Source organism: Sapajus apella, unplaced genomic scaffold (genome assembly GCF_009761245.1).
Source record: "Sapajus apella isolate SASKATOON/1434 unplaced genomic scaffold, GSC_monkey_1.0 scaffold21, whole genome shotgun sequence".
NCBI lineage: Eukaryota > Metazoa > Chordata > Mammalia > Primates > Cebidae > Sapajus > Sapajus apella.
The window spans coordinates 26,982,572-27,006,167 of record NW_022436961.1 but is presented as its reverse complement, the minus strand read 5'-3'; the positions used below and the strand labels follow the sequence as shown (position 1 = coordinate 27,006,167).

Below are 23,596 nucleotides of genomic sequence, written 5' to 3'. Positions count from 1 at the left end.
CTATTTGGTTTTCTGCTCCTGTGCTAGTTTGCTGAGTGTAATGCCCTCCAGCTCCGTCCATTTCCCTGCAAAGGACGTGATCTTGTTCTTTTATATGGTTGCATAGTATTCCATGGTATATATGTACCAAATCTTGTTTATCCATTCTATCATTGATGAATATTTATGTTGGTTTCATGTCTTGGCTATTGTGAATAATGCTGCAATGAACATACACATACCTATGTCTTTATAATAGAATGATTTATATTCCTTTGGATACATACTCAATAATGACATTGGGGGATCTAATGGTATTTTAAGTTCAGCAAGGTCATGAAGGGGGAGACAGGGCATCCCAGGAGGCCTTTGGTTTCAAAGCCCAATGTTTAGAAATAGGTCTAAGTTTCTAGTGTCCCAGGATCGGCATCGATGGAAATTTAGGTGACTTTTATCAATTGTTAAAAATTATTTAGAGAAGGAAACCTCAGGAAGAAGCCTAGTTTTCCTGTGTGACTGGCCTCACATCATTCCATTTTGGGCATTAAAAGATGATGTGACCTCCTTTTATCAGATCCATATAGCATTGCTTGGCTATCTGTGGCAATATTACTGAATTACCAAAGTGACAACTTTCTAATGATGTGGGTCTTCAACAGCTAACACAAACCTTCAAAGAAGCTTAAAAATATTCAGTTTTGAAAATGACCACACAGAAAATCCTCAAAAGTGCTTTTATTGACATTGCATTTCATTAAATCATTAAGCCTTCTTTGCTGGCTCAATTAAATGGTAAGAAATGTAGACTTCTCAAAATAAACTTCATATATGATGGTGAAAGGAAGTGTATATAAGATTATACATGATAAAATGAAAAATGTTTACATTTAATCATTCTTCATATGAGATAGAAATATACTACACTTTCAAGCAAAAGGCAAGGTGAACAGAGGGGACTAAGGTAAAACCTGAATTCTGCTCTTTCTATTGCCAAAGCCTTCACCCATCAAACGGTATTTCTTTTTATAGGCCATACTAGTAAAATGAAAGAAATGTTAAAGCACAATACTTGTAATTTAAAAATTCAGGATTAACTGAATAATTCAGCAGTGCGTTTTAAGGTGCTTTGATCAAAGGCTACTTTCTTTTGCTCCCCAAAGAGCAGAACAAAGTCCAAACTTCATGATCTTTAAACAAAACATGAAAGATTAGGCCTAAACAAACAGGCAAGGTCTCTAAGTACATCTATTTACCTGTTTCCTGAACCGATAACAATATAGAAAGTAGAATGACAAGTGAAAGACCAGTATGTCGAAATACAAAGGTGAAAATTCACAAGATTCCTGCACAGTGAGAGATCTTGGTCCTCGTCCTGGCAAGGTAGCATCTCAGTGAAGTAGACTTTTTGATTCACTCTCTGATTAAAGGAAAAGTAAAGTTTGGAAGCCAGGGTTATTATAAATTATAAAATATTATGCAATAATGATAATGAAAATGTATAGAATTTAAATTATGTGAATAACAATTCATATTATTTAAGAGACAATATCATTAACTGTATCTTATAAGTCAAAAAAAAAAAAAAAAAAAAAAAAAACTAAGTTAACTGGATTTGAAGTTCCAGAGCTAGTTTTTGGGAGAAAAGATTAGAATTTTAGTTTCCTGAGTCCACCTTCAATTTTCTTTCCATGGTTTAAATTGCTTATCTTGCACAATAAGGGGCATGTTCACCTCGGGTTCCAAGCCTCTAAATAGGTGGATGATTTTTTTTTTTTCATCTGAATTGCTATGTTTCTGGCCTGGGCACAATTTCTAGAATTCCCTGGAGAGTGGATTAATTCCATGATTCCCAGCAGGCTGTATTAAATGGTGCTTGGTAAATAAACAAGGCTTGGTCCTTATCTTTGATCTTGCCAACCCGTTCCCAATGAAATGATAGCTGATGGCGCTGGAGTAAATTATTTTCTTTGTACTCTCTCGACAGTTTCAGTTTCAGAAAAGATTCAGGAAAAAGCGGTAAAGAAAATGTGTTGAGTCTTTCCCCTATTTTTGATTTTTGTTGTTGTTGCCATTTTTATATTTAGAGATTAGTTTTCACTGCAACAAGTACCATATTCCAAGTCTCTGGGTTTCCTAGTCCAACTCACAGAGGGGATGTCTAAGACACAGAGCTAATGCCTGAATTATGACTCATTGAGATACTTTAAAGGAAATAAAGCTGTCAAATAGTATAGAATGTTCTTAAATGCTGTTGATTTTCTGACAGCATTGCAAATTAAAACTATCAGCTTTTAACCAAATGTAAAATGAGCTCATCAACTGAGGCCGTTTTAAAATACACTCTTCTGTTTTCATTTCAGTTTGTATTAAACTTATCACTAATAGGAATTGAAACTGTTTTTGGCATGGATTCCAGCAGCCCTGATCTCACAGATGTCAAAGTAGCTACTTTCTCATGAGTGTTTGTCCACACATCCTTAGTTATATTCATAATGGTTGCTAGTTTTAATCTCCAAAATTGAGTCATTTAAAAAATATAAAATACGTTGTGTTTTATTGTATAATAGAACTCAGTGGCATATCTTTCTCAAATCTGAAACAAAAGTGAGAAAACATTTTGGAACAAAGAAAACAAAAGGTCTTACATGGTATGGTTTGAAGTGTCTCCTTTACAATCAGTTCCAGACTTCAGTTTACAGGTCAGGGCTTCGCAGCAGGGATTGGTGCATTCCTTCAAAGCACAAACACAATGGGAAAAGGTGGTTCAGCATTTTCTTCCCATAAATTAGCTGATAGAATTCGGGTACACGATGGCAGTGAAATTTTGTTTTTCAATTAAATTACTCTGAGAGACAAATTCCAGTGAAAATAACCAAGGATATTGAAAAATAGAAAAAATTATTATCAACAATGAAGACTACCCCTTAAAAGATGAGAAATAGAACTGTTCAAGAATATTTCAAAAATAAATTTTGTCTAGATGTATGATTTGTAAGTCCAAAATAAAAAAAATTGAACATACTCAAAGGAGAAAGAAAGTTAAGAAAATAATTTAGTAAAACTTTCAAAAATGCAGGAACTGCATGAAGAACTTGTATATAACTTGCCTCATAAACTTCAAAGGCAACTTGTCTTTTTAGGCAATAGTTAATATTGTGAAAATATCAGTGCCCTTCAAAGTTAAATATAAGTTTAATGCATTTCCATCAAATCTCAACTGTATTTGTGGGCAAATTTGCAACAACAGTAATAAAAAACAAAAAGCAAAAAAAAAAAAAACAAAAAACGAAGAGACTTGACATTAAAATGCATTGTCAAGTTGCAATCTTTAAAATAGTCTGATACCTAGGAGAAATATCTAGACAGAATGCTTATTTTTAAAATCTAAAAAAAAAAAAAAAAAACAAAAAACCTAATTATGTACCTAGGAATAGCAAACTGGCAATCATATCTGTGAGAAATTAGATTATTCAATAAAAGTTACTATATAAAGCATATATACTATTTTTGTGATAATAAAACAGTTATTTAGAAATTCAGTTGTTCCTAAGCCTGAACTCTCTAGTTTTATTCAATTACATAAGACAACAAGATCAACAAGGTATGACAATAATACAGGAGTTGACTGAGATGCTTAAAGAATTTTAGATCTTACATTTTGTGTATACAATGGTTCTCTCTTAGCCTCTTCCTTCATCCTTTCCCCCTTTCCTCTCTGTAAATACATACCATTTGCATGCTGAAACCAGAAATGCCTAGAGTTATGAATATCTTCAATTGTCTTCCACCCAAGAAACCATAGATGGAGTAAGCAAGTAAGAACAAGACAAACGTAACTCTAATTCGTTGTAAAATGTCGAATCTTTTGTATAATTCCATGCCTCTTTATAATAAACAGAACATTTACAATATTCATCACAAATGATTAAGCTACGCTGTGTAGACTTCAGATGTAATCTAACCACCTAAAATTTCTCAATAAATAAACTGCAGGATAGAGAGTTCAGATGCCAAGTTCGTTGTCAAAGAGCATCGTAAATAATGGATCCTTCTTGGCTGCATCGTGCTTCACCAATGGTTAGCTGTGTATCTTTGAAACTAGCAACTTTTCTGAGCCTCCGTTTATCTCTAAATTTGGACAATGACAGTATTTATCTTGTATATTTGTGAGTTAATAGAAGAGATGGAGTATATGAAAGTAATTTTCACATTATCTGATATGTGCAAATCTCTTCAAATAGGAATCCTATTATTTGTCTTAAAAGAAACTTGTTAGGACAACAGAAATATCCTTCAGAAGCCAATCGGATTGCTAGTGATCAGCATTCTTTAGAGTACACGAATGCCTTGAAGTAGTCTGATTTATATAAATTAGCAGAATCACAGTGCTTATTCTGGATGTTCTATGTTAATAGTCCATTTTTCTACAGATTTTTGTGATTGTTTTTTTCTTTTCTTCTTTCTTCTCTGTTTTGTTTACCACCTGGTTTACACACTGGCTTGATGTGAAAAGACCAACTCTCTCTCTAAGTAGAACTTACTTCTGGATCTCTAATTGTTACACCTCAACAAATGATCAACTGTGACATTACGTTTTCGAAAGATTATAAGTGACATTTTATAGTTATTTACTTCTTTATATTCAACTTTATATAATTATGTTAAAATCATGTCCTGGTTTTTGAAATGCCTTTCAGAAGATTACTAAATTAACACCCATCAATGATAGACTGGATAAAGAAAATGTGGCACATATTCACCATGGAATACTATGTAGCCATAAAAAAAGGATGAGTTTATGTCCTTTGCAGGGACATGGATGAAGTTGAAAACCATCAATCTCAGCAAACTGACACAGAACAGAAAACCAAACACCGCATGTTCTCACTCATAAGTGGGTGTTGAACAATGAGAACACAGGGACACAGGGAGGGGAACATCACACATGGGGGCCTGCCAGGGGGTGGGGAGCTATGGGGGGGATAGCAGGGGGTGGGGGGTTTGGGGAGGGATAGCATTAGGAGAAATACCTAACGTAGATGATGGGGGGATGGATGCAGCAAACCACCATGGCACATGTATACCTACGCAACAAACCTGCACGTTCTGCACATGTACCCCAAAACTTAAAGTATAATAATTTAAAAAGTGAAAAAAAAACCACAAGCACAAACATACTTTTTACTATGATGCCGTTTGTTTTTAGAAAGAATTTCCAAAAGAACATTGAAAAACAAAAAGCTGCACAATTCTTCTGCCCCAGTAACTCTAATAAATAATACCTTAGGAGAGCCACAGTCACAGTCTTCCCCCACTTCCAGAAGGTGGTTCCCACACACTGGTATTGTCATTATATTTGTAGGAATAGGTGCTCGCAGCAGGCACTTTGGTTTCTGAGATAAAAGGTATCTTTCAAAACGTGAGCGGCAAGATGCACTGAAATCCTTTGGGAATTTTGAACTGTAATCAGAAGAAAACTCAAATAATATGATACACAGTGTGGTGCCTTCTGTGTGATAAAGGAACACGAGACTCTGACTTAACTAACCGTATTACCGAGCTCAATGGAAATCCCAGATTTAGCAACCAATTAGGACTGCATTGTATTAAATGTGTTGGGTGGTAGGGCATGCATACTCTGATATTTGGAAATTTTTTCATAGAGCTCAAGTCATAGAACTGGAAGGATTTCAATTTCCACGTGGCCATTTAGTATTGTTCTAAAGGACAGCAGTGATGGGCATCACCATTTGTTATTATCTACTCATTTTGCATTGAGAAATGAGGGGCAAGAGATGATAATAATGAACCAGTGAAGGGAGTTAGTTGCAGGCTTCTGGGCTCTATGGAAATATTTCTCTTCTTCTTTGTAAACATTTCAAGAACAAGGTATGTCTTATTTATTTTTCTATCCCAAGTATTTGCAAAATGCCTGGCATTCACAGGCAATTCATAAATATGCAAAAATGGATTGATTGGCTGATTGATGATGGGTATATAAGAAGATCCTATCATCATCTTAATGAGATTAATATTTTTAGAAACTATGGTTTCATTTTAAGTTGATATTACTTTAAGTTAAAATTATGAGGTCACCATACTTGCAAGCTCTATCTTGGCATATTTGGAAATCATTCTTTAAGATTTCCAAATATGCCAAGTTAGTTGTTAAAATTTGTGCATCATGAGACTAAAGGTTGAATTAATGGGATACACAACCTTTGGGAAAAATATGCTCATTCAACATCTATAGACTGCATCTGAATTCTTTAAGATTTGGAAAACAACTTTCTTCTTCTAGGATGACAAGCTCTCACCTCAGATACTGATTCATCACACAACTGCCAGAGGGACACTTGGTAGTGAATGGAACATCAAGCATACCAAGGACATGGCCCAGCTCATGTGACATCACTCCTACAAGGGCCACGTTATTCTTTCTTTTAGCCTGGAAAAAAGTAGACACATATATTTCTTTTTTTATCCAGTTATTCCCAATGTGAAGTACTTAAAAATGGCTCGAGTGCGGAAAACTAGTAAATCATTCGCTCCTTTCCCTGTCACTATGTATTGCAAAATGTTGAAAGAGCATTTGAAGTGGTTGGGTCCTATGAATACAATACATTTTATTCAATGAATATTTGTTGCACTAACTGATAATAAGTTTTCAGTAAATCATGGTGAAATTAATTACACTCTTTGTAGGAAGTACTCATAGGCACCATATCAGAGGTCTCCAAAACTTATTGCTGTAATACCTATGACATCGGAATGCTTGGCCACATGACACCTGTAAGCACCCTTCTTCCTTGTCTAGCCTCTCTGACCATAGATACTGGGGATGACTAGCATTAGTCCAGGCCACAGAGGGTACCTGGATTCCCTTTCTGTTCCAATCTTCCTACTCTGATTTTCTAACATGAACTGAAGAATGACAGGGCACCTTCTAGCAAGGCCAATGTAAGGTGATGTTCTGTTTCATAATCCAAGGGATCGTCAGTGCAATGACTTACCAGTAGTATCCTTTCTACTTTCATTCATTAAGGAAATGTTCATTTTGGTAATTCTGTATAAGGTGTTATGGTGGCCTTCGTAGAGAATATAGAATCACAGGGAACCCTACTATGAGTTTACAAACCTCAATAACAGCAACCGAAGATGGGGAACACAGGGAATTTGAGGCTGCCATTCCCACACGTCGATTGCTGAAGCCAATCCCACTGTATGAAAGTTACAGATACTACTGTCACAATCTGAGCCTTTGTAACCATTAGCTTCTGTTAATCATGTTAATGAATCACCTCACTGCCCTAGCCCTTTTATATTTCACTAAGCCCCCCAAAAACTTCTATTCCATAGTGTTATAATGACCACAGATGGTTATCTTATATCCAAGGGTTCATTCCATCATCTGATTATTGATCCAATAATCTTGCAGGTGAATTGCTACTGGTAGAATGTCATGCACTCTGATCAGGGAAATATTACAGAGATGAAATCGCTGCTAAGGAAGCTTGGGTATAGCTGTCCATTCTTCCTACATTTACCTGGCCAGCATGTGCTCACCTGAGGAGCTGAGCATGGTCGTGGATCTTCTTCTTCCCCAGGTTGGAACGGTGCCATATCAGGAAGTTGTTAAATGTGGTGCCTGTGGTAGGCACCACATTTATCTTATCCCCATCAGACCAGATTTCCATACCTACCAAGGCCACATGAACATCTATGGTGTTATAAATCTGTGGAAAGAGCATTTATCCTCATCAAAACATTCAGGATTCCTTTCGTGTTTCAGAGCTTTTGCTGACCACAAGTGATAGATAAAGTGGTGAATCACAAGTAATTAATTTTCATTTTGAAAATAAAAATGTTAAAAGTTGACTTTGTTGCAACATATGTGATTTTACCTTGATGAGGATCCTTGTTCTGCTACAATTTCCCTGAACTGTTGAACTCAAGACATTTGTGACCTTTGTAACTTCTTGTTGGTGAAATCATAGGGAAGTTACAGGCTTATATGCAGAAACACGAGGTTTACATGATAAGATCTTACCACATTGAGTAGGTTCATCACATCAAACACAAAGCTTCTTATGAGAGTTAGATTCTCCTTATAGCTCTTATACTGTAAAATACAAAACACAAACTATAGTGAAACAGCAAATTAGACTGAGAAGCTGATGGCATAGAGGGTTTCACATTTTAAGAAATCTATGCATTTTGATATAATTAACATCTATTCATTCCATAATTAAATTATGTCAGACTGTGTTCTGGCAAATTCTATTTCGAATGTTAAGAGTTTTTTGATAAAAGTTAGACATATATGTGAAATTTTAATGTTCTTCGTTTTTAAGTTGAATAAATCAAATTAACAATTTTAATCCAAAATTAAACCAAATCATGTGACTAAAATTTGATTACAAAGCAGTATTTGCAAGATAGAAATGTAGATGCTAGCATTTTTCTTTGAAAATGCTTAGAATCAATATGATTTCTAAGTTATATAGAGTTCTGTGTTGATTTTATATTTACAAACTATTTATTTAAATATATATTTAATTTTATATTAAGACATAAAATATAATGTTTTAATGATACATTCTTTTTATTTTTCATTTTGTGGTTGATTTCCTGTAACTATCTGGTATTAAGTATATTGCCAATATCTACATATTTTGGTTGGCAAATGGATATTAAAGGGATGAGGAGATAATAACTATTGCTGGTAAGACAAGTAAACAGCCAGGACACCCAGGTGGACAAATGCCACATTATTAGTTAAAACAGTTTATTGCTTGCTTTTGCTTGATAAGTAAACTTAAAAGTTGACTTAACTGGCTGAAAGGCCCGCATGTGTCATACTCACAAAGGCATTATCCAGCACCAAATACAGATCAATGTATTTCTGTGCCCGAAGAAAGTCTTCTTGCTTTACAAAGAATAAAAGAACATTATCAATTATTATCTTTATTCTAAAATATTCCAAAGCTTAAAAGCAGGTTTTTTTTTTCCTGAGAGAACATAAATAGAAAAAGAAGTAAATAAATTATAGGCTTAACATATGCTACTCATTTCTAAGAATAGTATTATATTGCCTATCTTTGCTGAGAGGGTTGAAGTCAGTGATGAGGTTAGGGAATAATATTTACCTCTGGGCTTTTAAGGGATCTAGACGTTCGAACTGGGCCTTGTTCCCTGCCAGTGCTTCTCACACTGGCACACGTGTGGTTAGCTGGGTCTCGTTCTTCCTGGTTAGATGTAAAGACGGCATGTTCTTTCTCGTCTGTGCTTTTCAGAGGTTTTATCAGGTATGTTTGATGGTGATGTGTGAAGTATCCTCTGGGAGACATAAACACTTCTATTTCAGGATTCCTGACATACAGAGTCATATTTGCTGCCAAGAATGGATTAATGTCTGCACCTCCATCACAATTTCACACACAGCCTTGTCATTCATAGACCTCTCAGCTAATTTTTGTTAATCTAAGTTATAATCAGTATTTGTCAATATAAAATGAAGCCTAAGTTATTTACCAAGAGAAGTCTGAACAAGAATTATGAAGATGAAGCAACCTCAAAGAATTTGGAATGTGCACCATAAGCTTAGTAAATATTTTTCCTTAGTTTATTGATTGACTTAACAAATATTTATTGGCAGATCCTAGGACTCTAATAGAAAATAGAGTAAGAAAATATTTAGATAGGAAGAACCCAAGAGGGGAGTATGGATGATCAGGTCAGCCAGAGTAACATGCTGGGATTAGAAGTAGCTTAAGGTATCCCTCTTTCTATGATCATAATAGTATGACAATTTGTTCATAAATAGAAGGTGACTCCATATAACAAAATATTACAATGCCAGCATAACTGTTAAAAATTATATCCCTGAAGGTATTTCATGACGTGAAAACTTGTCATGTGTTATGAGCCATGTTGGAAGAAGAGCGTGTTTTATTTTTTATTTCAACCCTGTGAAAGAAACATTTGTCTGTATGTATATAAGGATGCACACATGACATGATGCTACTAACAGTGATCACTCAGAGGTTGACTTTTATGGTAGTTGTTATTTTCTTATTTGTGCTTTTTTTACTTTCCAAACTTTCTCTCATTGGCAAGAATCATCCGTGTAAACAGAAACACATATACTTCTAAAATTAACTTCAGCTGTGACAATTTCAGGGTAGAATCTTAGAAAACAGGAAGTAACTGTTTCAGAGAGTAGGGTGGAAAAACATGGAAGTAGATCCAGATATCATCAAGGTCCAGAGCGTGGCATTCTTGTTTTACATTGCTAGGCCTGACTTCTCCTAGAGCGGCAGATTATGAAATGATTGTCAGGGTGGTACTTTGTTCTTCATTTAAACCACATATATTCAGCATTCCAGTAGTGAACAATTTACCAAAATAGTAAGAAGACAATATCCAGTAGCACTCAATTCTGTGTAACAAAAAACTGCTTGATCTTGATTAATTTTGATAGTAGTTCATACCTCAACCCATTGCAGGTACTAATGCTGGCAACAGAATTCTTTTCATTTAGGATGCTTCCTTTATAGTAACAGTGTTCCTGGAGTGGAAAAAAGAAATTATGCTTTAGAAATGTGTGTGTGTGTGTGTGTGTGTGTGTGTGTGTGTGTGTGTGTGTAAACCATGAGAATACATGTAGTGCAGTTGTGAGGAAAGCCACCATCTTGAATATGTAAAAAAGTTCTTCGAGTACTGACTGTGACCAGACCAATTTCCAGAAACACAAAGAGCAATAACCTCAGAGGTTTTTGGAATTGCTTCACTGGAAGCTCTCTATATTTGGTGGCTGAGCTGTTTTTCTGACATTAATTTACACTAAGAAAGAGTCCAGGGAAGTTAAACCTAGGTGGGCTCACAGTGAAAGTGGATGAGTTTTCTGAGAAGTAGCCAGTCCTCTTGGGATGTATAGATCCCAGTGGGCCCTCAGGTCTGGGAGCCAATCTCAAGGATTTGGCTTCCCTGTGTTGAATCTCAAAGGCACTGTGCATTACAAATAAGTAAAACGAGACATCTATTTTTCTAGACTGGGGAATCTTCAAGATTTGATACTGTCACTCCTGAGCTCCTCAGACTGATTTAATCACTGTTTTATGTTCTATTAGTAGAATCCCTTTATCAGCCTCGAAGACCCAAAATTATTTGCCGACAACTAGAGATTCAGACATGACTGTTGGCCCACATCAGCAAAGTTAGGGGGCCACTTTTGTAGAGTGATCTAAAAAAGATAATGAAAAAACTCCGGAGCAAAATAAATTGACCTGCCTCGGGATCTGAAATTCCAGCTGTGGTCTTTTTTCCCTTTTTGGAAGAGATCTTGTCAACATAAACGTTTTCTCATAAAATACTAGAGACGATTCCTCATTAATGTATCATCATAGCTATTAACAATTGAGCATGAATTAATTTATCAGACACTGTCTGCTGAAGATACTGTTAGCAAAATTTCAGATCTTCATGAAATAAGTTTTGATGAGCACAGGGAACTAAGAGCCATTTTGTGGCAGAAGTGTTTTTTCTTTTTTATAGAGAAATACATGTTTAGGGCGCCTTCGAGGATGGCTCTGAGAAACTTATCATGAACATGAACACCTCTTGATTGAGATTTGTTGTATTTGCTTCCTGACCCTCTATTCCATGATTCTTAATGTCTGACATTTGGCCCTGGTATTATCTACAGGATGATGGTTTAATCAGATATTAAAAATACTAATTATATAATTGATATTCCATTGCTAACCTAAGGATAAATGCATATAACTCCAGAAAATAATAGCGATGTGAAGTTTCAAGTACCTATAAAGAATTCTTCTAACCTATGGATAAGATGGTCTAGGGACAAGCGGACTTTCAGTTGCTTTTAAAAATGTGACACTTGGAAGCCTTCTTCTGCTGCGCCTATGTTTTAAAAACCGAATGTGATTTTCCTTAATGTTGTCTCATTGGTCACAGATGAGCACCTTGCTTTCAAGTCCTTTGATTATTTTTTGAAGTTGTTCTTGGACCTCTGAATTTTATAAAATAGTTGAGTTCTTTTGGGGTCTCTTGCACCAAGGACACAACTTCCACAGAACCTCTGAAGGATGCTGGGGCACAAACATGCATAAAGGACCATAGCATTCAGGGAGAAGCTATTAACTGCTGTGGAAAGAGGATGAGCCCCATCCCCTGGAATTTACCTCAAGGCTGTGCATCTTGAATCAGCCTTGGACATATGTTCTTATAAAAGTAATGAAAAGCTACATCAAAGCTTTGAGTTTGTCTGAGTAGAAAAAGATGTTTAAGTTATCAGAAGGTCAAGGAAGAAAGTCATTTATATGTACCACTCTTTTTATCTTACACTTTGTATATAATTTCCTAGGAAATCAACCTTCTTAGGTAACATTAGCACAAACTGGTAACATCTAAAACTCAACAGAGTCCCACAAAGTGTTCGGACCCTACCATGTTCTCAGGCTTCGTGGTGATTTCCTCTCCTCTGGGTGAGTAAAATGTTTCAGTGTAGTCTGGCCCCAGGAGATGCCTGTAGAAAGCAGAGAGCTGAATGAAACATTCTTCATGCAGAAAGGTGGAACTTCCTGACATGAACTTCAGCACTAAAAGAGTAATAATGTCTCAAAGTTCGAGACCAGCCTGGCCAACATGGTAAAACCTGTCTCTACTAAAAATACAATAATATTATCTGGGTACTGTGGCAGGTGCCTGCAATCCCAGTTACTTGGGAGGCAGGAGAATTGCTTGAACTCCGGAGGCAGAGGTTGCAGTGAGCTGAGATTGTGCCACTGCACTCCGGCCTAGGAGACAGTGCAAGACTCTGTCTAAAAAAAAAAAAAAGAAAATTAATAGTGTCTAAAATAGCTAAGATTCTGACTTACTGATCCTCTTCCAACATTGGAGCTTTCCTGCTGAAGCAAGTCAGGGAGTTCTTCCTATTAAATCTGAGGGAGGAAGTCCCCTCATCTCCTTCTCATCTGCAGATTCCCTGTCTTCAAATTAGTCATTTTGAGATTTCTTGCACCAAGGACACAATCTCCATAGAACCTCTGAAGAGTGCTGGGTCACAAATATGCATAAAGGACCATTGCATTCAAGGAGAAGTTTACTAACTGCTGTCGAACTAGGAGGAGCCCCATCCCCTGGAATCTATCTCTAGGTCATGCATCTTGAATCAGCCTTGGACATATGTTCTTATAAAGGAATGGAAAGCTGTATTAAAGTCTTGAGTTTACCTGAGTAGAGAAAGATGTTCAGTAAGTTCCCAGAAGATCAAGGAAGAAAGTCACTTACATATGCCCTTCCTTTTGTTTTACATTTTGTACATAATTTCCTAGGAAATCAGCCTTCTTAGGTAACCTTGGCACAAACTAATATCATCCAAAGATCAAAATGTCCCTATGTCAAACCACACTAAATGGATCCTCAAAAGGATCCCTCCCCAATTTTACAATATAATCCCCTGATGAGACTTTCAGTAGGTAAAACTTACTTGGTTTTTTGTAGGGAGAGAATGACTTCTTTTCCATTTAAGATCATCTGATATTGAACTTCATGATCATATCTTTCCTGCAAACATTTAATTACATCAAACGATTTATATTTCTGAGAATAACTAAAATAATTATAATGATATATGTAGTATGTATTAAAGAACAATTACAAATGCATATGGGATAAAAACAGTTCTCTTGTGTTTTTAAAATATGTAAGACTAAACATAAGTTATGCACTAAGATGGACTTCCAAAAAGTAAAATAATGTAGTAATAGCACCTATAGATTAAACTACCTTTAATACATGAGATAGGGATTTACATTTGCCCTAATGTTTAGTATATGGTCCCGGGATCATCCAGGGAATGAAAACAAGGCATATATTTTTCTTACTTTAAACACAAACCAAATACACTTAAAAAAAAAAAAAAACAACAACAACAAAAACTCACAACCCACTAAGAATTAGGTAACAATTAGGAAATGAGGAAAATATTTACAACAATGTAATAGTCAAAGAATTAATATATTTAATCAATAATAAAAATATTATGCTAACTACTGATACAAAGTTTAATTCTTCACTAGTGACAAAATGGCTGAGGGAAAAGACAATTCATTGGAGAAAAGGGGTAGTGTGAGGGGACTCCACGAGCTGGTGAGGCTGGCGAGGAACAACATCTCCATTAAAGATGGCTGACCTTCCTGGGCTGCTCTCCTCACCCTCGGATTTGGAGAGATGTCTAAGCAGCTTTATCCTTTCTTATCAAGTGAGGCTGTTGACTCTCTGCTGCTTAGCCATAGAGGCATTCTGAGAAATTTTGTGCGGTCTCCTGAACAAAGGGGAGTTGTCTATAGGGGCTTCAAGGTGAAACTATTAGATGTCAACTGTCACATCACTTCTGTTAGTGAAAAGGCTTTTTATTGTCTCTTTGGATGATTGTATCATCTCCCACAGCCATTCACCTTGCTTACCTCTTCGCCATGCTTCTCTGTATGGTTGTTCTCAATCTCTCTTTTATGTAAAATGTGTAGTTTCTTAGGAGAAACTATTTCATGGAGAATTAATTCAGGTGTCTGCTTTATGGCTATTGCTAGAGAAAGAGAAATAATATTCACATAAAAGATTTAAAGGTTTCAGCTTTAGTTGTGTTGTATTTTGTATTTATTTTTTGGGTTGCTCAAAGGGCACTGAAGACTGCATTCCTGTTTAGACAGCAAACATTACCAACAACCAGTTGATTCTCCTACTTCAGCTTTGATGACAATGATTTTTTTTTCTCTCTCTCCCTCATTTTGAAAAGACATGAAGATTATAAAACAGTTCTTCAGATGATCTCTCAGTGTATGCAAACTCTGGGCCACTATATCCAGAAAGGACAGGTTATGGATTAAAAACAGAGGTTGTGTGAGCCTGAATTCTGCCTGTAGAAACCCATTTTCTTCTTGCTGTAGAGTCCTCCTAAAAATTGTGAATTTTTCTCTTAATGCCCTCCAAGGCTTTTTCTTTTTTATACCCTTTTCCTTCTGAAGCACAACCCCTGACTATACACTCTAAAAATAAAGTTTTTCATTTGTATATAAGGCTTTATTTTTAGGCAAGGTAAATCTACTAGCAGTTATTTTATTTCTCACTTTGACAATAAGCTGTGATGCTTTTTCTCTCAGCGTGTTCCCTCAAGACTTTTGATTTCAAAGAAATAAAGATTTTGTTGTCCTCTCTTTGAAGAGTTTTAAAGCCTCAGAGAGGAAGTCGGAAGATTGTTTAGAGACACACTGTTCTTCTTGATGTGCTTGAAATTACATTATAAAGACAGATTTTCATTGTTTACAAATAGTAGAAAAGAAATGATCTTGGAGCCAAAAGATGTGGTCTTATGCTTTTAGCCAAATGACATCATAGAAGTCACTTTAGTGTTAGTTTGTTTTCTAAAGTATAGGTTAGTGTAAAACTTGAATAAGATGTAATATATAAAATCATTTAGCACCCTCTTAGGAAGAGGGCAGCATGCTTCTTCTCTTTTCTCTTTTAATTATTCAATCATTCATACAAGGTTAGTCTTATTTCGGAATGCTCACATTTCACACACAGATTGTATAAGACCTGATAGACTCTTAGAAAATTTGGCTTTTACTCTGTGAAATGGGGGCCACTGGAGAGTTTTGAGCAGAGAAGTAACGTCATCTGACTTTTGTTTAATAAGATTGCCCTGTCTAATTTGTCAAGAATGTCATGCAGAGAGGCAAGAGTAGAATCAGACAGATCATTTAAGAGGATAATGCAGTCATCTAGGAGAGAGGTGGTGGTGGCTTAAATGAAAGTGGTATCAGAGGAAGGAGTGAGATGTGGTCAAATATTGGATATATTTTAAAGGTGAAATCAATAGAATTGGTGTAGGATTTAATATAGAACATAAGAGAAAGAGAGGAATCAAGGATGACTCCATATATTTGCCTTCAGCAAACAGAATTGCCACTGAGAGACGTGGGGAAAGGTGAAGGAAGAACAGATATGTGGAAAAGGTTCTGGGTTCCCTATGTTGTTTTGAGATGTCTTCTAGGCATCTATGGAGGAAAAAGCAACTCCATCTTGGATGGTAATCTGCCAAGTTGGCTTCTGATTAATCCCTGTTCTGGGAGCCGTCTAAGACTTCCAGTGTATCTATTGTATCTATTGTGTAAGAGCAGATACTTACCATAAATCTTGCCCTCACGTCAAACAACTGTGATGTCATCACACCTCAACTGTCCGGTACATCTGTTCTGAACCACCCCTCCCCTGCAGTATCAATGCCCTGGATCTGGAGAGTAACAGAATAGGGGTCTTGTCTTGCCACCGCCCAGGACACAGACATGGCTGCTCTTTGTAAGTTCCTATTAAAACTGTTTTTCTAAGAACCTGGGATTTTTAGCCTTTTTCTTTGGCCTCTCATCTTCCTTCAGCTTTGGGCCAGGTTTGCACAGACCTGCCCACCACATAACAGCATCTAAGTGGATTTGTTGAAAGTAAAGTGTATATTTTAATGTGGAAGCAAAAAGTTGAGAGTTGTCCTCTTGTGGATGGTACTTCAAGCTAAAGATTAGATAAATCACCAAATAAGTGAATGCTGCTACAAAAGAAAAGAGTATCAGGCACTGATCCCTGGGGTATTCCAACAGGAGGAAATTGAGAAGAGGAGGAACCAATAAAGGAGGCAGTGTGAGGTAGGACTTCTCCAGATGAAATGGTGTGTTTCATGCCACGGTAAAGCAAACAGAGAGGAAGGAGAGAAAGAAAAGAAGAAAATAAATGAGAACATGATGCCCCAGAAATGACCACTGGATTTCACATCCTTGAAGCCGTAAGAGCAGTTTTTGGTGGTATTGAGATGAACACCCTGTAGACGCAGGATAGAAGAGAATGGGATGAGACTAGAGAGAAAGCATATAGGCAGCACCTTCTGAAAGGTCAGAAGGTTCTGCAGAGCCCGTGAAAGGCTAGTTAAAGGCAGCTTGTTCTAGAACTCCGGGGCAGGGCACAAGGAGTAGGTATAAGGGAGTGTAGGAGAATTTATCTTAAACAGGCTCATTTAATTATGTTGACCAGGAGCTGACCATTGATCATTCCTGTGCCCGACGCTTCCCGAAAGGGGAGCAATAAATATTAATTACCTACAGGTTGTGTTTGCTCCAGGTTTTCAGCATTGTACCTGCACTGAATAAAAGCAAGCGGCTCCGGCTCCTTGGGGCTGCTCTCTGGCCGCCAGAGCCAGGCTGTCACCCAGCTGCTCTTACACTGCATACCTGTGTCTGAATACTCATTTCATCCGTCAGCCAGGGTCTCTGGAACAGACCCTGCAGATGGTGCCCCATTTGAGGAACGCTGCAACGAATCACGACGGAACCCTTGAAAACTGAAGTGACTGCGCAGTAAGTAATTGGCGCCCGCTGGGGATTTCCAAGTTTGGGGGGATTTTCAAGCTAGGGTTTCATGATGAGATGACAGTTATCAGCTAACAGCAGCACTATATAAAAATATTAAAACAGCTGCTTAAAGCTATCAGGGTATTGGTCTTGGAGGCCCAATTAAGGGACTTAATGCAAACTCTTGTTTATAAACTGTGGTTCCCAGAAGAAGGCACATTAGACCTAGAGCTCTGGGAGCAAGTGGGAAGAAATTTTTTTTCCCCATTTATTTATTTTATTGCATTTTAGGTTTTGGGGTACATGTGAAGAACATGCAAGATTGTTGCATAGGTACACACGTGGCAGTGTGATTTGCTGCCTTCCTCCCCATCACGAACAAGGGCAACAGGTCCCAGTAACATCTTTAACTTTATGGGCCTCGTTAGGGCTGCTTTGGCCCTGCTCTACACAGAAAAGCCCATAAAGGGATGGGAGAAAGAACCATCATCTACCTTATTACCCACCACCTCCTCTTCCCTCAGCACCACCGTTACGGGGTTAAGGTGCCATAGAGGAGTCAGATTTTCCCTAAGACCCTTGCCCCAGTAAATTGGAAAAAAGACAGGGGATACTCTACAGTTATGAGACCACGTCTTAGGCAAGCAGCATTAGAAGTGATGCAAAGCCAACAAAGCAATTGGGTACATGAATCCATTGCTTTCCACACTTACAAAGAAATAAGAAAAAAGCATTTGGAGAAAACTGAGCTGCCAGCCCATTTATGACAGGATTAATTGAGGCCATAGCAAACAACTTCCATATGACCCCATGGGACTGGTTAGTGCTACCTAAGACAACTTTATAGGCCAGTCAATACTTCTCTGAAGGGTAGGATATGATGAGCTCTGTGAGCAACAAGCCAACCAGAAGCAAGTGTTCAGGCAAAACATAACAGCTTCTCTCTGGCCACTAAGGGCATGCAGTTACCTAGCTGTTCTTACACTGCATACCTGTGTCCGAGTACTCATTTCATCTGTCTGCCGGGGTCTGCAGGACAGGCCCGGCAGAGGAGAGAAAATTTAGCATGGTAACTGGCAGAAGAGAAAGAAAAAGGATATTCATTGTAAGTTGGGAGAATTTTTGTATGCTGATGGAAATGATTCCGTAGAGAATATGGAATAGATAAGTAGGAAGGAGGGAAAATATTAGGTCAGTGTCCTTGTATGAGAAGGGATAAGACCTAGAGGACAAATGGAGGTGTTAAGCCAGCACAGATAGGTCACTTATGGGAGCAGAAGGTAAGGCTGATCATACAGGGACAAGGAGCAGTAGATTGGTGAATATGGTGGAACACCAGCTGAAGCCTCTGGCAGTCCCTCCCATTTCCCCTGGAAACTTCTGGCATGGTTTATACACATAAAGCAAAACAAATAAAATGCTAAAGTTCATTTTGTTTAGCGGTGCAATGAGTACAAGTTTGTTTGAACATGATGGTTTCATGCACTATGAACAATAATGATAAGATTTTATGGAAGTTCCAGAAAGTTGTGAGCTTCAAAGAAGAATGATGAACCAGATAAGATTATTAACCTGATAAGATTGTATATGGATAAACATAAGAACATTACGAGGTATAAAATTAATCTAGCTAACTGCAATCTAACGAATATCTTCTAAAATAATAGCTTTTATTGTTAACTGTTGGGTTATCTAAAGTAATGGTTTCCAAAGTAATAGGGAGAAATATTTAAAAATTCAGGGCTACTTGGGCACTATGGGCTTCATAGACTATCATCAAATTCAGAAACATTTTAGCGACATTTTCAGCAGAATTTTGAAAGAACAATGGTAATACAAACAAGTTTCTCTTTCTAGAAATTCAGCAGTGAGTATTTTGAGGTCTCTGTGAGGAAATGAGAGAAAAAAGATGCGTAGAATTTTTAAAATTTCAATTAAACAATTCTATTTCATTTTCTGTTGTGTGACTTCAGACAGCACAGGCACAGCTGTTCAGTTAGTTAATGTTTTCTTTTGTTTAATGATGCAATTATGATGTATTATATCTGATTTTTGTTTAATAATGCAATTATATAGGATTTAGCCCTCATTCTATTTTAAACTCTTCCCTGTCATTCATCCTGGCAAAGTCTTTGACCAAGTTGTGTCTTTGGATAAATGATTGTCTCCTTGTGGTAGAAAATATCAAAGGATTCAAACTGTATTCAAGATGATATTGGAGATGATTAGGAAGTTCTCTTAAATACATGGATTTGATTTTTGGCCAGGAAGTTAGTTCCATGTTGTCATTGGGATGGCATGTTTTAGAAAAGAAAATAATAGATCTAGCAGGATTATTAAGTAAGAAATACAATTCCGGAGACATCCTTGCTAAATTATTATGCAAATCACAAAGTGTTGACTATAAGCCTGTCTATTTGTTAATATGGATTGAATAATTGGGTTTTAAAAGATTTCAGTGAGCTGTGTGTATATATGGCATAATCATTAGTTTAATAATTACTCTATTTTATCTTTCCTTTGGGTATATTATTGATGTTGGACAATGTGAGAAGTGAAAGAGAGTATAAAGGCTGGAGCCAGCCCTTTGTATGCAGCTTTTGCAAGGCAACATTTAGGCAAGTGAAAATTTTGTGGGGAGCTTGGATAACCCCTCAGTTATATACTTTACATTTTTCAATATAGGATTTCGGACAAATGTGTTCATACATGGAAATGTGCAGGTTTACAGCTTGACTTTTAACATGCTTATCATGTGACTACTAGTAAAATAACCAGTGACTTGAAAATTATTTCTGGCATAATAAGAATGTATACAGTGGTCGGCAAACTGGCTCATCTAAGAATAATCGATCTCAAAGACAAAAAGGGTTGTTTTTCTAGAACTAGTCATTTTGACCTGTCATTCTGCTTTTAGGAGTTTTTCTCAAGGAAATATCTCAAAGTGTAGATTTTTTAAACAGCCTAGATTCATGACGATGTTAATAATACTTTATTTACTAGAGAAAAGACATAATGAATGGAACAATATGTAGCTTTTGGTTCATCTGTTCTGGAAAATATTGTGCAAACAAAACTTATTTATTAAAACATATAACAATTTGAGAAAATATGACAAATTTTAGAATGCATGTTTCATGTAGTGGGTTAAAATACCTTCACTCAAAATGATATATATACGCGTGTATATATAGTTTGCTTTTGCAGAGAGAGGGGTAGAAAATATATCAAAATGCCAATGGCAGTGATCTTTAGATCACAAAAACATATTCCATTTTTTTTAAAGGCATTTAAGCATTCATCAGATCATTTGACTTTCATATAAAATGCTGATGTGATGGTACTTACCTTGAGTTTGGACAATGAGCCAGAGTGCAGACAGCAGGACCCAAGACATGGTGGCTCCTGCAGGTAGCTGAGAAAGCTCACACAGCATCAAGTTGTGGTTTCCCCAGTGTCGTCTTGTCTTCCCCAATTTATCTTCATAAGTTGAAGAAGAAAATGAAAACCCCCACTTTTCGTGTGAGATTGGGGAACGTTTCTTAAGAGTGTTGGGAAATTGTCAAAAAATTGCAGTGTCAACATCGTGAGGATGTTCCTCGTTGAGAGATATTTGTGGCTGCAGTTATAGCTTGTTAAGGACTCACATCTGGACAGTGTTTGCCCTTGGTGCTCCTATAGTAGTGGGAATGTGTGAACTGAGACTGAGGTGCTTGCAGGCATATCTACATACTCAACAAACTGGACCATCACGATTCCTGTTCAGTATCCTTATGGAAATCAATCCACATATTTAGAACATATATCAGTATTCTGTACATATTTTGAGAAACTGTCACAGTGAACACAGTCTAAAAAACAAACACCAGGCAAAGTCCTACAAACCAAGATAGTGCAAATATCTCTAATGTTCAGTCTCCTTATGTGTCAAAAGGGGATGCTGGTAATATCAACTACCTCAAGATTCTTAGAAAATTCATGAGTTTGCCGACACACACTTATGCACATGTATGTAAAATTGTAAAGCAATGTGCATGTATAAGAAATGTACAATAAATTTAAATTATCTTGACAGTGCTAGCCTTAACCAAACTATACAATACATGAAGTACATCTGAGGTGTACCTTGTGAGTTCTACCTTAGAAAGTAACAGTGTTTCTCTGACCATAATATTGTACATTTTCCTGATGATAATAAAGTTTATTGAGGGAAAAGAGTTGGTTGTCCAATGACCTGACATCAAGAAATAACTTCTGTTAATATATTTACAATTTATTTTCATCTTTTTATGCAGGAAAGAAGGAAAGAAAGCTAACCTGATTATACAGAGGGCTTAAGAAACTTACTTTTTTTGTGTGGCACTATAAAACAAGCATTCTCATGACATTGAATATTAAGACATCATTTTAATTACTTCTTTATAAAATATCATAATTTGTACATATGCATGTGTTGAGTGTCCAAGTAATGTGTGGTTGTCTATATTTATTTAACTGACTTTTTAATTATTTCTTCAGGATAAATGTCTTAAAGTGCTATTATTTAGTCAAAAAGAGTTAATCAACTTGAGCTTATTGATATACATTGACTCAGTGCTTTTCAGAAAGTTAGGGCCAAATTAAATTTTCATGTGTAGAGTTTTCCCAGCCTAAAAACCCATACCTTCTAACTGCTGAACTTACTTTTCACTGATACATTTAGGAATTTCCTAGCATCTGATTGGAAGTTTAAAAATCCCCTCTCTATGTCTGTTCTTCATTTAGTTGCTCTTCTACCTTCTGTTAAAATAGTAGCATTTTTTCTATAATTTTGCATTTCTTTTTCTGGTCCAAAAGATAAACCTTCATCTTATATCCTTTATGAGCCACCATTAATATTTTAACAAAGTGTAATGCTGATTATATTTCTATCATCAAATAATAAAAGAACTCTGGAATGGTGAACTCTTATCAGTGCCTACCCTTTGCCATCTGACATGTTGTCAAGTATTTTAGTTTATCATTGATTTTGACCCCCGTGTTAATCATTATTATTTTCTTGTGTGTTTTCTACAGATGTTTGAAATTATTCATGTGTATCAACTGCTTTTATTGCAGGTACTTTTAGCAGTAGTTCTTGTTTTTTTTTTTTTTTTATTAACTTTCTTCTTCATTAAACATATTTTTTATTTCCATAGGTTTTTGAGAAACAGGTGGTATTTAGTTACATGACTGAGTTCTTTTGTGGTGATTGGTGAGATTTTGGTGCATCACCTGAGCAGTATACACTGAACCCAATTTGTAGTCTGGAATTACTTACCTGCTTCCCATCCTTTCCCCTGGAGTACCCAAAGTCCAATGTACCGTTCTTAAGCCTTTGCATTCTCATAGCTTAACTCCCACTTAAGAGTGAGAACATGAAATGTTTGGGTTCAATTCCTGAGTTACTTCACATAGAATAATAATTTCCAATCCTATCCAGGTTGTTGCAAACACCATTAATTCATTCCTTTTTATGAATAAGTAGTATTCCATCACATATATGTGTATGTATATATATGTCCTTCTAAATATATATGTGTATAAAGAAACTGTTACATATATTTGTATCTGAATATTTATTGAAATCATATTAAAGTTTTGTTTCTAACTGTATATATATACATGATATATATACACATATGTATATGATATATGTGCGTGTATATATACATATATGTATATGTATGTGTGTATATATATACATATTTGTATGTATATATATATGCTGATTGATTATATGTAGCCTATCCCAGTTGGAAGAGAGGCAGAAGAATCTGGAATGAATTCTAGGGTTCAGCTTGAGCCACTATATAAATCTTCCAGTTTGGTGTCTTGATGGAAGTTGCAGTTTGTTAATCCATTAAAAACACAAGATATATATCTGGAGGTACCCTTCAGGATCACAGCATTTTGATGATAATAGATGTTTAAAATATTCATTGAATACATGAACACCATGAAAAAATTTTGAAAATTAAACTCTGCATAAGATACAGATGCTGTTTATTAGATAGTTGAATATCAGCCTATAAATTAGAACTGTGGGAATAACAGTGAAGAAATTGTTTACCCAATGCATCTGGAGGGAATAAGAAATAAAAAATATACAGAGCCTTATGAATACAATATCCAAGTATTGACTAAACCTAGGATTTAATTTATGGCCCTAAAACTAA

At 36.2% G+C, this 23,596-nt stretch overlaps 1 protein-coding gene across 1 annotated transcript; it reads right to left on the bottom strand.

Moving 5' to 3' along the window:
• Window positions 1-699: 699 nt before the first annotated feature.
• ADAMDEC1 (ADAM like decysin 1) lies at window positions 700-21,045 on the bottom strand. The gene is made up of 14 exons (XM_032288551.1): window positions 20,748-21,045; window positions 14,472-14,590; window positions 13,493-13,569; window positions 12,451-12,529; window positions 10,473-10,549; window positions 9,129-9,318; window positions 8,846-8,908; window positions 8,030-8,101; window positions 7,546-7,715; window positions 7,118-7,199; window positions 6,297-6,427; window positions 5,262-5,439; window positions 2,625-2,710; window positions 700-1,396 (listed from the first exon to the last, which is right to left on the bottom strand). Exons 1-14 carry the CDS (start codon window positions 20,833-20,835, stop codon window positions 1,390-1,392), a joined length of 1,419 nt encoding a protein of 472 aa, XP_032144442.1. The 5' UTR covers window positions 20,836-21,045; the 3' UTR covers window positions 700-1,389.
• Window positions 21,046-23,596: the final 2,551 nt, after the last annotated feature.

Bases quoted from the DNA above. Each gene is read 5' to 3' on its own strand.
- ADAMDEC1 (XM_032288551.1), bottom strand. From the start codon at position 20,835: ATGCTGTGTGAGCTTTCTCAGCTACCTGCAGGAGCCACCATGTCTTGG. The intron at 7,716-8,029 runs GTAAGATCTTAT...CTCTTTCCACAG, and splicing joins TGATGAACCTACTCAATGTG to ATTTATAACACCATAGATGT. The intron at 7,200-7,545 runs GTGAGCACATGC...ACTTTCATACAG, and splicing joins GACCATGCTCAGCTCCTCAG to TGGGATTGGCTTCAGCAATC.